At 35.1% G+C, this 17,734-nt stretch overlaps 1 protein-coding gene across 12 annotated transcripts in view; it reads right to left on the bottom strand.

The window, feature by feature from the left end:
- Positions 1-17,734, bottom strand: part of DNAH12 (dynein axonemal heavy chain 12) — a 77,553-nt gene that overhangs the window by 48,993 nt on the left and 10,826 nt on the right. For 11 of the 12 annotated variants that reach the window (XR_012661043.1, XR_012661044.1, XR_012661047.1 and 8 more), the window contains exons 9-27: positions 16,521-16,709; positions 15,283-15,433; positions 15,082-15,173; positions 14,637-14,815; positions 13,740-13,875; positions 12,742-12,867; positions 10,987-11,121; positions 9,801-9,994; positions 8,622-8,862; positions 7,850-8,035; positions 7,290-7,490; positions 5,974-6,168; positions 5,648-5,769; positions 5,233-5,515; positions 4,486-4,605; positions 3,935-4,091; positions 3,537-3,709; positions 1,876-2,028; positions 1,223-1,462 (exon numbers count right to left, since the gene is read on the bottom strand). Coding sequence is in view for 5 of the 12 variants with exons in the window: in XM_075096135.1 (XP_074952236.1) it covers positions 1,223-1,462; positions 1,876-2,028; positions 3,537-3,709; positions 3,935-4,091; positions 4,486-4,605; positions 5,233-5,515; positions 5,648-5,769; positions 5,974-6,168; positions 7,290-7,490; positions 7,850-8,035; positions 8,622-8,862; positions 9,801-9,994; positions 10,987-11,121; positions 12,742-12,867; positions 13,740-13,875; positions 14,637-14,815; positions 15,082-15,173; positions 15,283-15,433; positions 16,521-16,709 (3,273 nt within the window). In the remaining 7 variants the exon portion in view is untranslated. The remainder of the gene's footprint in view (positions 1-1,222; positions 1,463-1,875; positions 2,029-3,536; positions 3,710-3,934; positions 4,092-4,485; positions 4,606-5,232; positions 5,516-5,647; positions 5,770-5,973; positions 6,169-7,289; positions 7,491-7,849; positions 8,036-8,621; positions 8,863-9,800; positions 9,995-10,986; positions 11,122-12,741; positions 12,868-13,739; positions 13,876-14,636; positions 14,816-15,081; positions 15,174-15,282; positions 15,434-16,520; positions 16,710-17,734) is intronic. The other variant, XM_075096139.1, reaches the window with a different exon arrangement.

Genomic DNA, 17,734 nt, shown 5'->3' with positions numbered 1-17,734 from the left:
CACTCATCCAACCCACACTTCCTTAGCTTGCCTGTGAGGATGCTATGGGAGACAGTATCAAATGCCTTACTGAAGTCAAGATAGACAACATGCACTGCTCTCCCTTTGTCAAAGCAGCCAGTATAGAAGACAATAAGGTTGGTCAAACATGATCTTCCCTTGGTGAATCCATGTTGACTACTTCTGATAACCTTCTTGTCCTCTACATGCCTGGAGATTACCTCCAGGATGAACTGCTCCATCACCTTTCCAGGGCCGGAGGTGAGACTGACTGGCATATAGTTCCCCACGTCCTCCTTCTTGCCCTTCTTGAAGACTGGAGTGACATTTGCTGTCCTCCAGTCCTGGGGCACCTCTCCTGTCCTCCATGACCTTTCAAAGATGATGGAGAGTGGCTCAGCAAGAACATCTGCCAGTTCTCTCAGCACTCATGGGTGCATCCCATCGGGGCCCATGGATTTGCAAGGATCCAGTTTGCACAGGTGATCTCTGACCCAATCCTTCTCAACCAATGGTAAGCCTTCCTTTGTCCCAATTTGTCCTCTCTTCTCTGGGGGCTGAGATACCTGAGGGCCTCCCTTAGCAGTAAAGGCCAAGGCAAAGAAGGCATTCAGTAACTCCGCCTTCTCTGCACCCTGCGTCACCAGGGCCCCTTCCTTATTCAGCAGTGGGCCCACTGTGTCCCCAGTCTTCCTTTTACTGCTGATGTATTTAAAGAAGCCCTTCTTGTTATTTTTAACATGCCTTGCCAGATTTAATTCCAAGTGGGCCTTGGCCTTCCTCATCACATCTCTGCATACATTTCTTTTGCTAACATTTCTTTTACATAGGACTACAATAAATGCAATGTAAAAACACTTTCTTATAGCATTTTTTCCAGCCTATGCCTCCACCTTAAAGTTACCATCCAAATCTTATAATCTACCCACAGCCTGACACTTGCCACTTGACTTGCTACAGCATTGCAGCCTTTGGCCTGGAAGAATAATAATGAAAAACATGAAAAAATTAGAAAATAAAAATTATTTCAAATTACTTGAAAAACCACAGTACTTGGCGGGAGGGAAGAAGTAAAAAAAAGGCTTAGTATGGGTAAATTCTTTAACAAGTATATGTTTATAATTCAGACTGTACCAACTAGAATAATACCAGCAATACATGTGTCCCTCAATTTTTCTGAAAAACTCATTCTTAAGCAGAAGCATTTATATTATTATTTTACCTTCAGATTATCTGGAAGTTCAGAACGCCCTGCGTAACCTGGATTCATAGTAATAGCTACAAAGCAGTTGGGGTTAAGCTTCAGTTCAGTTCCTTCAAAAACAAATGTTTCTAGCTTTGTCTGTATGGCTCTCTGGATGCAAAGGATCTGCTGTGCCACAACAGACAGTACTTCCAGTTCAATGCGATTGAATTCATCAAAACACGCCCACGCACCTGATGAAGCTAAACCCTTGAAAAACTGCAAATGAAGAAAGACAGCAATAATATCACTGACAGAATGTTAGAAAAAAAGAAACTAACAGTATCATGTTGGAAGTTTAATTACATGAAAGATACAATGAAGATAGTAATATGTAAGCCTGCTTAGAGCAAAGATCAGTGATGTACTGAAGAACAAAGTTTCTCCTTGGTTCTAAAGAAAGCTAAATCAGAAGATCCTGATCCTGCAAACTCTTGTTTCTTTATGTTTTAGTGACTTAATAGGATTTTATAAAGCACTGAAAATTAAAAACATATGTAGAGACCAGTTTATAGTGTCCAAAGGTAGCAGGTCACAGGTGACACATTTAAGTGTCTCTGCGAAGTAAGCAACCTACAATTTTCATCCTAAAAAAAATACAATACAAAGCCTAACATTTATTTTCTATTTACCTTTCCCATTGCCAGGTAATCAAGGCCATCAGAGCAGTTGAAGACAACACACTGAACAGCAAGAGCTTTAGCCAAATCTTTGGTGGTCTCTGTTTTACCTGTCCCCGCTGGACCTTCTGGGGCACCACCAAGGTTTAAATAAAAGGCTCCAATCTAAGAAACAGAAATAGTTATGGAAATTATTAGTACTTCATTCACATCAAATTATTCTGAATGAAAATGTTAAATTAAATTGCACTAGAGAGATACAGTGACTGGTCTAAACTAGCATTATATGTATGGTTATGCTAATTAAAAACAATCTGAAATGTATTTACAGCTTGGAACTACATATTGAATTTTGACCCTAACAGAAAGTTTAGTTTTATTATGATCATGACCATGATTAGTTACTCAAACTTTATTGGACCCAATCTTTCAGTTCCTGCTTAGATACCTTCTAAGCATCCAAACTCTTTCAAATTTAATTTGATGCAATAACTTGGTTGCTACTCTTTTCTATCTCTGTTTCTTCTTTAATATACTTTTTCCTGCTCTTCCTTTTTTGTTTCCCACATGTCCCACCTTGTTGCCTGTGTATTCCATTGACTGTTCCATATTCCCTCCTACATTCAATTGAAGTAGGAGGAAAATCTGACAGAAAAAAAATAAAGTTGCAGACTCTAAACAAAAACTCAGATTTATTTGGCTTCCAGTCCACAGTTCCAGGGCCATGTCTATACTGACAAGCACTGGGAATACTGTATTAAGACCTTTGCGGGCAAAGGACAAGAATTCCTTTTGCCAGGGTACCAGGATTCCAACAACCTTGCTCCAAGATTCAAGGTGTGTAAGCTCAAAAAAGCAACATAGCACCAGCTATATCTTCCTCTCACACCAATGTACCTTGATGTTTTGCCAAATAGGTACCAAGCATCAGCTAGAAGCATACCATAAAAATTGAAGCTATGAAGAGGGCAAAAAAAAAAAAAAATCTTCAAATATATCATTCAGGTGTTTTCAGACCTTTTCTTTTTTAAACCCTACAGAGTTTGTGATTAGGTCTCCACAGCATAAAAATTACCATCTTGAAACAGGAGGAGGATGGGTGCCTAGTAAAACTTGAAACCACAGTCCAGCCAAATAAACGGCTGTAAATGATAACCAGGAAAGCCATATCTGAGATGACTTTGGTACCTTTCAGTTGTCAGAGGCTAGCTGAGGATAGACCAGTACAATAATGAACACCTCTTACAAGAGCAGGAATACTAAAAAGTTACCAAACTGTTGTTCTAGTCTGAGGAACAATATGATCACAAGTGGATCCTTCTCCATTTTATTTAGCAACCACAGAACATCAGAAAATAATTTTGTGTTCTTATAATCTGGACAGCAATAAAAATATTGGGTGTTTTTTCTCTTTGCGTATTAAAAAACACATCTACAACAGAACAATCCACTAATATTTCAGTCATGTTGGTGGGCTGTCCGGATTAGTTGTTAGAAGTCAGTTTCATGTTAATATTCTATAGAAATTATCATCTTCGAAAACCACATTTTAACAGAAATACCAGAGTCTGACAGCAACTACAAGCCCTAAAAAGTATGGCTGTAATGAGCAGTATAAGAAATACTACACTGCAGTAAATACAGTATTTAGCAGTACTGGTGGAAGATCATACCAAGGTGCGGTAACACCTGTCTGTAAGAGGAGTAATGACAAGGCGTGGTGAGTTTCCAAGGTATTCATAGGCATATTTTACATTGCAATTAATGATGCAGACACGAACATTCTCAAATTCCCAGTAATATCGTAGTTGTGCAAGCCACTGGAAGTCTGTTTCACTCTGCACGCCTGATAAACACAGAATTGAAAGCACTCATAAAAGACGTTTTAGGTAACTGGATTTTCTATTAGGTTTAAAACAGCTCTGAAATTATTAATGTTGATCTTCACATTGTAATACATACATATCTTAATACTGTTGTGTTTTAGGCAGCAAGATCAGATTGGTTAACTATTTTTACCTAACTATGTATTAAGACACACACGAAGAAAAATGTTTTAAAAGGTAATTACCACTTTCAATCATTTCCATGAGGATGTCTCTAGCATGAACATCAATAGTAACCAAGGCACCCAGCGTAATCCTTGTTTGCTTCGACAATTTTCCTCTTACCAGGTCTACAATATCATTAAGTTGAAGCTGAAGTGTATCATAATACTCCTTTAAACCCTAGGAGAAAAAAATTTAATTATGAGACTGATTATATGACAGTTTCAAGTGTTCCAGACTTCATGTTGACTAAATATCTTAATGGAGATTGCTTATTAAGCCATTCTTTTACATTGTCATGTTTTTGTATCAATTTCGCTCTCACTCTCAGAGTTATGTATTTATGGTGCAAAGCTATGTTTAAATCTATGCTTGCTCTAAGCAAGAAGCATATTCAAGTACCTGAATCAAAGGTATAAATCACTGTACACAAATTCATGTATATCGAACTCATATACTGATGCTTTTTCAAATTTTATTTTGATTTTAGAAAAATATTTGATTAAGAAAAATACATAAGCTAAAGGGAAAAATTTATAAAGGTTTTTAAAAAAGATTATGCATGAAAAAGTACCTCTGGTCCACTGCTAAGAACTTCATGTACCTCACTTGTCCAAAACATTTGAGATACACACAATACTACTTGCCCAGGCCACTCCAGAACCCATCTTTTTCTTTCAGTCTCTAGATATGCCTGAAGAAGTTTAATACAGTATACAAATACAGCGTCAGTGTATATATATAATAATGTAATACAGAAGCGTATAATGTGATCCTAATAATATTCTTTGCTAAAAATATTATTTTCCTATTTTCAAAGTCCAAGTGAACTTTAAAATGCTCTTTTCCCCTTAGATTTGCAATTTGTTATAAAATAACTTTTAAAGATTCTTGCAATTATCTTTCCATATTATGTATATATTCACAACTTGCTAACTTCATACAAAGAAACACTTCCTGACTAATTATTTTCTTTCAGGAGGGAGAAAACATAATATGAGTGTTGTATTTCTAACTTGTAATTAAATAAAAAAACCTGAATAATTTATTTACATCAGGTGATATATCCTAGAAACACAGTACCGCTGCCAGGCTTTTAAAAGAATTTATACCCAGTGTTAGGGGAAAGCAATTTGATTCTTATTCAAACTAAACTCTTACTTATCTCACCAGCCTATAAATACAAGTCACATTAACTTGGTCCTGGACCCATAACTTCATCAAGTCTTGTATTCAGGAATAATTTTAGGAAGCAAAGAGACAGCCCTAAAATAAAGGAAGGTCTATTTGTGCCACAGTTAAACTATTACAAAACCCATACCATTCTTGATCTAGCAATAACATCATGTATACTCTTCAGCATAATATCTTCTACTTGAATTAACCACTTCTCCACTGCACCTCGAGCTTCAGAAGTAGAAATGGTTGAAATCAGTTCTACACGCTCGCCTTCAGAACTATACATCGCTTTAATATCCAAATTGGGAAGGAAATGTAGCTTAGCAATGCCTTCAAAACACTTCTTCAAGTGAGGCTGAACTCTGAGAGGATCCTTAGTCTCCGACAGGATATCCAACATTTCATCATTAGACAAGAAAAAGAAGCTTAAAAAATTTAGAAAAAAAGATTAAAAAAAAAGCCAACTGTATTATCAAGCTACTTTAAAGGCTGACCTTATTCACAACAAAATAACCATTCAGAATTTTTGGTTTTTAAATAGCCAAAACTCATCATACCGGGGAAAGAAGAGACGTTTTTTCTCAAGATAAGCATTAAGCCCTTTCATGATTTTGTCAAGAAGCTCATTACAGTTCTGAAGCTTCTCCAGTAACCCCATCATAGAAGTAGCAACAAGAACCTGTAACACACACAGGCAAACTGCAAGTTATAAATAAGATACTTCAAACAGTAGAAGTTATTTAAGTAATGTACAACATAGCTTTGGCCCTACAAAGTCTAGGCAACTGATGTACTAGTTCATCATATATATTCTGAAAAAAGCACTGACAAAAAGAACCAAGACAAGCTATTGTTTCCTTTAAATACCATATATTTTCCTTACCTTTGGGTCTTTGGCACAATACTTCATAATATCCCTCCAGTATCTATCCACAGTCTGAAAGAGACGCCCCTCTTCTGGCAACTGTTGCATAATTTCCTCAGAAGAAAAAATGGGTTCCAAATAAAGCCACTGTGCTTGCACTTTCAGCCATTCATCAATAATCTCCTGAATTTGAATTAAGTGATTTTCCCATTCCTTAATAAATATTTAAAGAATGTTACCTTAATATTTCCAAACATATAACGTTAGAGAGAATGAATACAGGAAAAGTAGACAGTGTGATACTCTAGTTCCCAAGGAGAAAATAAAAATGCCAAGCAGTAAACAAAATAAAAGAAAAATACTTAGGAGCATTTAGGTTCTTCCACATAAACAGATGGTCAAAGTAGTTCAGAAAGTTTAAATTACCTGGAAATGAATTTTCCAAAATGCAGTTATCACTTTAGAGCTATGATCTTTTAACAACTTAATGGTTAAGTAATACTCAGGGGGCTACCAGTGATAAATTCTGTTTCATGTCCCCAGAGCAAGGAGCTTTTGGTTTGCAGCTAATTACAGCAGGGACACATGAATACCAGAAAGGCCACACTAGATCACAGGAGAGATCCAACCGGCCCAGCATCCTGTCCCTAAAGTGAACAATAGCAGATACCTCTGGAAGAGGCTGGAGAAGCTGCCTGTAAAGGGTAAATACTACCTCTGTTCACTGAGCCTGCTTGAACCTGAAGATTTCCTACATAAACCTACAAAGAACTGGGGAGGGTAACTGCAAAGCAATTTCACCAGCTTCTCTCCTGTCAATAGTCATGGTGTTACCACCAAAGACTACTCTAGCCCTGAAAATACAAAAGCATCTGTAAAGCAATCCCATCATTGTTCTGAGGCCTGATTAAAAAAACCTCTCCCAGCCCTCAAGAAGTTTCCTTGCCCAGACAAAACCACTATAGGTCAAAATTTGAGTCCAAAACTCCAGGATTAAATCAGTAATTGTTCTTATTAACAATAATAAAAAACGTTTCCAGTTTTTAAGCAGCAAAGTTAAAGACACTAACAGAAATAGTGATTTTGCAAAATATGGAAAAAAAAATAAGTCACATTCTCTTGGTTGCACTTGAATCTGAATGGAAGAGGGAATGCCAACACAGAAATAATGTAACTAGGACTTATATGAACTCAGAAGAATCTTGCTGAAAAAAAAATAAAAATCAATGAAAGCATTTCATTAACAAGTCAAATAAAGTTTTAATGCAGCTGACATACTCTTATATTATAGTTATCCTGCAAGTAAAAATGGTAAAAAAAAGTACTCATCATACCCTGATTTCTTTGTCGAATGGTTTAATGAAAAGTGATCCTCTCATTGTCTGAGTTTTCATAATCTGCTCATCAAGAACAGCTTGAATCTCATCCACTGCAGACAGAATATGAACATCTGTCTCATGATACAAGCTTGTATTGAAGGAAATGGAATCCCAAGTTGCCATCATGGCCTGCATTGCTTTCTCTAAGGAAAATTCCTACAGTTGAAAAAAATAATGCAGTGTCTAAAATAAACTATTTTCTTTTACCAGCTCACTAACGTATAAGCTTATCTAGCTGAATAAGTTATTTTTCTCTAACAGTATAAATTAACTTCTTGCTATTATTTCTTTAGCATATCATTTTCTAGTGCACAGAAAGCAGTACACTCAGGAAATACTAATGATGTAACATGACATACAAATGTTTACACGCTCACTGTTATCATCTAATGGACCGAAGTCTCACCAAGTCTCTTTTGTTGCATAAGGGCAAAGCCGAAAATTCTAGTAAGCCATAAAAGCCATCACCAAGAGACCTTATGTTGTATTTGTCACTGTCAATTTTTTGTGCTTACCTTGCTTGCACCTACGCTTATAGCTTCAAACTCTTCCAAATAAGAGGCTAGATTCTGCTTTAAAACTTTCCTCAGGGTAGTTCCAGAGTCTGGTGTTAAATCATATCCTACTAGATTTGACATCTGCTGCCAATGACGAGTTCTCATGCCAGGGTTACAAAAGATAGTCACAGTGGGAATATACTCCTAATTGAGGAAATACATTTATAAAGGTAAAAATTGTGATGTGTGTTATTTCTTAAATTTTTAATCATCTCTGCCATGCATTTGAAATTCTGCTGCAGTAGCTGATGACATGAAGTTCTTTTCTGAAAAGTGCAGATGGATCCATTCAGTTATCCACTCAATTTCTAAATAATTGCAGTAAATTACTGAAGAAGAAACATAAAACTATTAAGCACAGTCTTAGCAGGAAAGAGAAAATGAACCATTTTTCAGCTGCTTTATGTTAAATTGGGCTTCCATCAACATAATGTATATTCCCATTTCAAAATTCCCAACTACATCCTTAAATGTTCCTCTGCATCCAAAAATTACTTTTCTGCTGTATGTGTCCACTCTTTAACATTTTACATTCCTAAAACTACAAAGATATCCAAAATCCAATTTTATTTAAAATCAATATGGCAGTACAATCTGGAAATGGTGATTCAGAGCTCTCTCTCTCTGTAATAATATGAGTCTCTAATACTGCATCATCTACCTATACTGAGTGCTGAAGTTAGCATTTGTCCCTCGGCATGAAATATTAATATCCCTCACCTTTTCTTACCTTAAAGTCTTTAATCTGCTCCAGAACTGAAGAACACATTGTAAGAGTTGGATTTGCCTTTGTTTCTTCTTCTGTCTTCTCTTCTGCAGTTCTGTGTTGTGATGTCTTTTTCCACTCCTGTTGAATTTTCTTCTGCTTTTGTTGGAACAGTCTTGACGCCTTGTATATATCTCTAAAAAACTCATCAACCTCAGCCTCCATGCTTTCCGCATTTAGATCCAAAAAGGTACCATCCATCCATCTGAGAAAACCCACAAAGTTAGAAAACAGAATAATAAACAAATAGACCGCAAGTAATTAACACTTTGTTTTGCAACACAAACGAGATGTAGATTAATAGTTATTTAAATTAGAGCAAAGCACTTTTTTCTAGTTATTGTGCATTAGAATTTTGCATAGAATGGCAACTAAAGGTGGCTTGATCAGTGTCTTCTCTGTATTTGTGTAATTCACTCAAGCCAGTCGCATATTGAAACCAAGTAACTGCACGGATAGAGAAATATTTAAGATAAGCTCTGGATAGAGATTAACATATGACACCAAAATATACTAGGCCTTTGTATTTTTCAAAAAAATCCACGCTTTCTAGCCACGTGACATTCTAACTTCCAAAGAGTGCAGAAACTGCTAAACAATCTCACTTAATTTAGCCTCAGACATACTACAGTTTTTGTGATAGGATCTAGCCATGAGGAAGCAATGTAATCACTTGAGCACACCTGCATGGCACTTTGGACAGCCGTTAGGTTAAAAATGGTTTTCATTACATACGGACTGTGAGCTTTCTAACTGAACTACTTCTTTTCCTGGTATACAAACTGGCTCATAATTAACCAAATTTTTATTTCCTAATACATTTCTTTCACAGTCTGTCTTATTATAGGCTTTGCCGGCATGACCAATACATGTGTATGTGATATACACCTTTGAATTACATAAAAAACGAACAAAAAAAATGAACAAAAAACCCTCCCAAAATCCCCATTACAAACCACAACTGACGTTTTTTCTAGCTGAATTAAAATAACAACCCTGATATTTAGGTTATATTACTATTGTACTTAGATTGCTAATAACAAATAAATGTTTAAGAAAAATCCATATTCTGCATCTGACATGAACAAAAACAGCATGAGCATTTTTCCCACTCTCCTCACTTAGCTTCAAGAGCTGAATTACCTTTTTTCTGTTCGTTGCCATTTCAGTATAAGATGAAAGAGTTTCTGATATGGTTCAATCTCAACTTTTAAGTTGTTGAGGAGTGGGAACTCACTCAGTTTCCATTTGAGCAGAGTCTCTTCTTTATTAATAAGAGCTACTGTTTCATCAGCCTCCTGCATGCGTTTCTGTAACACCCTCAGGTCAGCCACATACTGAAATCAAATAGTTGGATGTCTTGAGAGATAACTAATTATGCTCTGACAGCCATCAAAATAAAATATCAAAATATAATAAGCCTTCTTATTTATTAATATTTTAGAAAACATGAGTTACAAACACATCTTCTTATCCTTGAGTAGATAAACTGTGAAGAACCCAGATCAACATGAAGAAAAATAAAGCTGATTTTATCATTACTGAATTTAAGAGTATAAAACCATTTTCAAAATGTTTGAGCTTTAAAATTCACTGTTCCCAGGCATAGACGTTTTTATGTACCTGACTCATCATAAGGACAACTGCGATTATTTTAGGATTTCTGTTTTGTGCTTTGAAGTGTTTTGTTTTAAAAACCAAAATTACCAAGCACAATTGTGATAAGCCTGCGATTAAAGGACAAGACATGCTCTGGTGATTATAAAATGCTTCTAGAAATTTGCAAAGTTTTGGGGCCCATGGTCTGCTCTTCATTAGCAGAAAAACGAAGTTTTAAGGTTCATAGGAAAAAAAAAAAAAAAATCACATTGCTACCAATCCATCTTTCTAACTTGCTACTTCTTCCTCCAGTTCCTCAATATATCGAAAACAGGGAAGAGAATTCTGAAACCACTGAAGTTATTTGCGAATAATGTCACTGGGGCCAGAATTCCATGCTTTATATAAACCAGGGTAGATAAATCATTCACTTTATGCATCTGTAATATCTCAGACCTTGCTGGTATTAACTTTCAGCTAATTTAAGCACAACTTTAGAGTAAACTTCCCTTTAAGTCAAATGTTATTGCCAATGCAATACAAAAAGGAGGGGTGACGGTGGGGAGAGTTAATTTTATGAGTTTGTTCACTGTGGCAAGAGGATAATAACCTTTTTAGCTCCCATTTGTTAAAATAACTGATCACTTTTAATTCTAAGTTTCTTCTATGACCCCTGTGTATTAAACATACAAAATATTTCTACCCATTTTATACTAAATGTTAAGCAGACCTGTTGCATGCAATCCAGTTCCGAGCATTCTTCAAACTCCATCACAGAACGTGTCAGCTTGTCTAATTCCACCATCAGTTTCTCACATTTACGTACTAGTTCTTGCTCTCCTTTACGTTTAGACTGTTCAATCAGCTATAAAACAATTGTGGGTTTTTTTTAAAATGGTAAAATCTAAATTAAACATTTAGCATGAACAGACAGAAAATAAACAACACAGGTAAGTGTTTTCCTTACAATAATTGAAATTTCTTCAGGAGTTGCTTTCCGTATGTCCCATTTAAGTGTCTGCAACCTCTATATGTTAACACGGAACCCTTCTCTCAATAATCATAGCAGTTACAACTGCCTTAAAGGCCTCCTTCAGCAATCAGACAAAAGATAGGAAAGTATTACAGAAAAAAATAGAAGATTCTAATCTCTGGGTTTCGGTGGTTTATTGCCAGAAGGAGAGACATCTACAGTTGTTGAGTCTGTGCTATCCCACATGTATTTACTGCTATAGAAGGTAGAAATTCTAGAACATAACACCACTCTAAAGCACTGGGTCTGCACCCAGAGGGGTTATTTTTAAGGTACCAAACAAGAAATCAATGAAGGCAGAGATCTCCTGAGAAAAGGACACCTATTGACACACAAAAACTGTGAAGCAGACAAACAGAACCTCTCCAAAGGAAGAACCAGTCTTTTCCTACTGCATTAGAGTAAGAACGGACTCATATCTGAAAGTATAAAATGCAAATATGCAGACTCATAAAAACTTGATGTAAAACATTTCTTGCCCTCAAGCTCTAGCACAATGCAAGTTACTAGAGAGTTGGCTACAGAGAGGTATACTCCTGAGGGACTCTCATTAAGTCAGATACACTCTGTACTACCATTTTCATTAAAAATAATTTGAACAAGCATCATGGACTCTCTGTGTACAAGTAGAAAATCAATTTCAGTCATTTATTTTTGGGGATTACAAGAATGATAACATGCAAACATAGCAGTCTCCCAAGCTGGGTATGTTTTACATCAGAGGCATACTTACTACCCGTGGACATACCCCTTATTTAGATACTAAGACTCAGTGAAAGAGAAATCCTCAGTTGTGATATTTAAGATATTGAGATTTTTATTTTCGAAAATGTTATTAATCCTTAAACATTTTTAAAAGAAATATTAAATCTATACTAAATTGTTACAGACAGTCCAGAGAAAACCAAAAGACTTGACTTACTGTATCACAGCCAGAGAGAAAGAATGCTAGCAAGATGAAAACAGACAAGTGGAAGAAAGTCATCTAGTCACACAGAGAAAAAATTAGGTGTTGCATATTTTCTATTAATGATTGCTACCTAAAAAGCACAATTCCCACTCTTCTTTTATTGACAGAACAAAATATCATTTTAACTAAATGACTTCCTGTCCAGAGCACTAACTCTTATTAGAAGCCTGGCAGTTACATTTTCAGTACTAGTTAACTGCAGTATAGTGAATTTTCATCTTCCTATGAATTACCTAGTACTGACCACAAACAAATTAAGACTTGCTAAAGGTTTTAAGTTACTGTGACAATTTTTATATTCCTCCACAAAAAGCCCTCTGTTGATATATAAATCTGGAAATACGTTATTTATGCATGTCTAAATTAGTATGGTTCATGTTATATGTGTAGATACATTTAGCCTGTTGAGGACATAAATAGCTTAAGTAAACTGAAAAGTCTAACAAGCCCAAATATACCATAAATTAAGAAAATTATCTTACATCATCATGCTCATCAAAAACAGAGTTAATCATCTTTGGCCATAGCAGAACTGTTGCATTCAGTGCAATATCTTCAGGAGCAAGTAAAAAAGTATCTAAGAAGTAATCCATTTTCCGACAGCACTCCTATGAAAAGAGATTTCACAAAATTTTAGTTATCATAGGTCTAATTAAAATATAGGGTAGGACAATATTATCTACAAAGATAAAATAGAGGTCTATATTTCATGGTCTTTTCAGAATTCAGAGCTATTTCAGCCAATTGAGTATTAATATTCAAAATACATATAAAAAGTTATTAAAATCACTGCCGCATTTGTGAGCTTACTTCTCTAAATGAGATTCCTGTGGCCTGTAAATCTACATGCAAAAATCCTAGTATTATTAAAAAATATAAATTCTGCAGAATAAATGTGTGTTTTATTTACAGACCAATTTCCGTAACAGAAAATCTTATACATATCATCATAACATACAGCAAAGAGCTTCTTATCCAGTAACATTTTTGGCTGACCCACACCTTACACAATTTTTCAATTTTGTTCTCTGAGTGCACACAAAGGACTACTGCTAATGCAACGTCATCTGTATTCTGCTGAAATAGTAAATTGCCTCGAGTGTTCCAAGTCATGACTCTTTACACACAAAATTCTCTTTACACTTGTGTGTTACATTTTCACAAATAGCTTTTTAAGCAGCCCTGAAGTAAGTTTTTAGGTAAAACAATAAACTGACTGTCTTATAATCTGCTATCGTTTACTTAAAGCTGCATTTCCTCACTGACATGCAGAACACATGGGAATGGGGAATAAGAAAGGCAGGCATATGACGAAGCATGAGCTGGACTTCCCACTTCTCTCTGAGGTAACACTGAGGATACAGTTTATTCATACATGCAGCATCATCAGACAAAAGTCTCTGTACTCTGGAATGAATTCTGTATTTGCATAGCCCAGCATGTTTGGTAAAAAATTAAGAATTAAAGGATAGTCATTTACCTTGATCCTCAACAACAGGTCCTGAATACCTTTGGTTTTGACCTTTTTTATATAAGCTATTGTTTCCACCATTTCCTCTGTTGTCTCAGGAACTTTTAATGCACGTTCCTTAATTGCTTCAAATTCCCTGCATATCCTATAAATTTATTTAACATAAAATATCAACATTTTAAGATTTTAGTTTGACTAGCTTCAAGCTCAGCTTTAATGGAATTAAAAGTTCAAATTACTTCTTTAAGTATTAACCCTGCACAAAATTAATCACTTTACGAAACTAAATAAGGAATATGACCCCGTCAGTCTAGAAACTTACAGTAATTGATTTGTTTGGATTTTGGGGTATTATTTTGCAATAAATGCTTCAATTACTTTTGGTAAGTACATGAACTTAAGTACAGTACACAAACACACTTTCCTAGTAATTATTTTGTCATTTTGGTAATGTGGAATCACTATAAAACTTGACTATAAGTGTTCATTTTAACCAAGCTATTTAATATGACCTCACTCATGATTTAATCCATACCTGCAAATTAACCTTTAGAATTGATCAGTGTTACTATGTCATCTATGAAAACTTAAAGGTATCTGTCATGTAGTAAGAGAATCTAGCTAGTCTTTCCATGAACAGTGCAGTAGTATTGTATTGCACACTAATTGTAACGAAGCCCTTTGATCCTTTAGCTCCTCTGTTATCTAAGTTTATTAGTAAGTTCCCCTTCTAGCTTTTGAGCCTAAAGCAGAAGAAAAAATACATCAGCTGGTGTAACTTGCGTGAGATCATTAGGTAGCCAGGAGTCTTCATTGAACAGGAAGATGGTATATTCGCATTTCTTCTACATGTTTCTGCTATGCATTTAACACATACAGCATTCACATGCAGAAAATTCTACTTACTTTTCATTTTCTTCTCTGTGATTTGCAACTAGTCTGTCCATTAGTTTTGTTGCAAAGGTGTTTGCATTACTAGCCAAACCTTGCTTTAAATCCTCACAATTCAAACAGATCATAGGGAAATGAGCCACCTCTGGTAAACTCAAGATTTCCTTCTTGAGGGTGAAGAATTCATCTATGAACTTCAGAAAAATACCAGATTTCACACTTCAAAGCTTTTATTTAAATACTTATTCATGTAGCCAAGTATTACACATTGAAGAAAAGTAGTATTTTCTTCAATTTCCCACAGACTTTTAGGGAAAAAAAAAAAACTTACGTTGTATATATGTAGGTAGTCAACATGATTTTTAGCTAAAGGGTAAGCGCCTGTTATCCTCTGTTCCTTTTTAATTATTGTTATATGTATAGTAAAAATTTATATATAAAATGTAGAATTAAAACTTACAGCAGTATATTCATCAAAACTGTGCTCTTCTGCTTCAAATCTTTCTATCCGTGCCTGTGCAGTTCCATCTACAAGCCAGCCATACCTTTCAGCTACAGTTCAATAATATTAATATTATTATAAAGCATACACTGTACAGTAAGTTACTGCTTTGAAAAAAGTAACATGTAACAGTTATTTAAACACTCTTCCATCACTCACCATAGTTTTCAAAATATTCCTTTGGACCTTCTAAGTTGTCTCTGATCAATTTTTTCAGTGTAGATGTGGCCCATGCTATGACATGTCTAGGAAGCTCAGTGTCCAGAGTTGTAATGCCTCCCATTAGCCAAGAGCGTACTGTCTGGGTGTTCTAATAGAAGTGCAAGTTCTGATTATTTAAATTTCAAAAAGCAATGCAGGGATACATATATTTTAAAAGTAAGTTGCAATCTGCAGAAGACACTGTATCAGAGAAGTATGAGACCCTAATCATGACCAAGGCCAGGTGCTTCATGCACACCTAGAATGACTCTTACTGTTTCAGAAAGTTTAACAGGAAACACATAAAATGGACAAAAATAATTATCCAATCTTACATAAAATGAAAATCTATCCTATGTACAAACACACAAAACTAAACCCCAAACACACCTCTGAAAGTACCATCGTGTATGATTAAAGGCCAATACTGAGTCCACAGGGATACACCTAAAGTCCCCAGAAAGGCTCTCTTCCCTGGAGTCACAGATTGGTTCCTAAGACATAAATCTTTAGATATTGTAAATATTAGTTGTTAGGGATTGAAGGCTTTTCATTTTCTTAGAAAGAAAAGGAATATCAACCCTAATTTTCCTTGTCTTTCCCTGGGGACCTTAATTATTAATCTACGTTTATTGTAAAACATCACACATATAATAAGGTGCTCATTACATTTCTATGCAAAATGTTAGTTCACAGAAAGGATACACTGCGAAACTACTTGATTTTCAATGTAAGAAATAAATACATAAATAAATTAGAATATGTGGTTACTTGTACTTAAAGCACTCTTAGGTTTTTCTAAACATACCTAAGAACACAAAAATGTTATCTTCTAGCTAGTTTTCTTTCCTGGGTAAGTTTTCAGTCTGACTTCTATTTAATGAACAAGCAGACAATAAATTTGTAAACATACACACAGATTTGCAGATTAAAACAGCAGACTAAACCAATCACTAGCAGGTGTAGCACTTTGTTTATAAGCAAGGAATAACAAAATGAGTTTCAGTGCTGGAGTTCCACTGGGCATCAAGACCAGGGCTCTGGGCATCTGTGACCTGCAGAATGCTCATGGAAAATAAATACCTCAGGTTGCATTCTGCTTCCTATTACCATGGTAGTCAGAGTCCTAAATTACTAATATTTTCATGTACAGAGCAACTTAGCAGTTACATATTTAAATAAAGATAAAAGCACACCTGGAGAGTCTGTCCTATACGATTTACTATAAACAGTATTGCTTCTTCTAGGTCTTGGAAGCTTGGATAAAACTTCATTTTCTTTTCATCAAGAATCAATTCCATCTTAAATAAAGGTAGACAATGTCTGTCTTCAGGATGAAAAAGTTTCACAAAACCTTCAACTGTTCTTCTCAATAATTCTTTCAGCTAGGAAAGAACATATATCACCTATTAGCTGAAAGAACAGAAAGCCCCATCCCACTTACCCTTCATTCAATCAGCCAGGATTTCCATTCATTTTAGTCCATTTGGCCTGATTCATGAATAACTGAAGTAGTGTGAATTTTTCTAATTACTTCAACGGGCATTAGCCCCAACCCTTAAAGGATGTAAACTAATGAAAAGTAAACAAACATTTTGGTAAAGCCCACAAATTTACTGTCGCTACAAAAGAGGCTCTATTACTAATACATGTATGAACGAAGTACCTGGAATGCATTTTTCTCCAACTTTTTTTTTTAATTTGACAATGATTTGATTAGACTATTGTTCCGTTATTTTTCTACAAAGTAAATAAAGGTTTAATCCTAAAAATGACTGCCCTCTCAAACTGCTGAACATATATATTGCAAATGACTGTTATACTCTTAAATAGAACAATGTAAACAACAGATGCTTTAAGTTAATTGGAAGTTAAAGGATTTTTAATCTTCCGTAAACTAAGAACTTTGAAAAACAATTGTCGCCATCTGAAATCAGTGATTTCATTTGAATGTTCTTGTTCTATTATTATTAGGAAATAACGCAATTGGAAAATCCTAAAACAAAAAAAAATTAACTGAGAAATGCTTCATGTAACTTCCATTGATATAATACGATTGTTATATATATTTATATAAATAGATGATCATTGATATAACATCCATATGATATAAATAATCAGGGAGAAAAAAATTAACTTGCAAAGCATTGTGGTATCATTTTCTACAGAAAAAAAATGTGTTTGGAAATTTTGCACAACTATAGCCACTGGCATACACGTTGGCAGAGCTGGACTTCCAGTCTGTTTGTGTAGGTACATTTTCTTCCAAGAGAGAGACCAGGCTTTGTTCGTTTTGCTAATATATGACATGTAATTGTAGTGCCAAGATTGGTGATAGGAAAGGTCCTGAGAACAGTGAGGTATTTCCTTCTTTAAGCTAATTACAATCTTGTTGGTAGAATGAATAAAT

This window comes from Phalacrocorax aristotelis, chromosome 6, assembly GCF_949628215.1.
Source record: "Phalacrocorax aristotelis chromosome 6, bGulAri2.1, whole genome shotgun sequence".
Taxonomy (NCBI): Eukaryota; Metazoa; Chordata; class Aves; order Suliformes; family Phalacrocoracidae; genus Phalacrocorax; species Phalacrocorax aristotelis.
The sequence above is the reverse complement of the archived record's forward strand: the minus strand, read 5'-3'. Positions and strand labels throughout refer to the sequence as shown.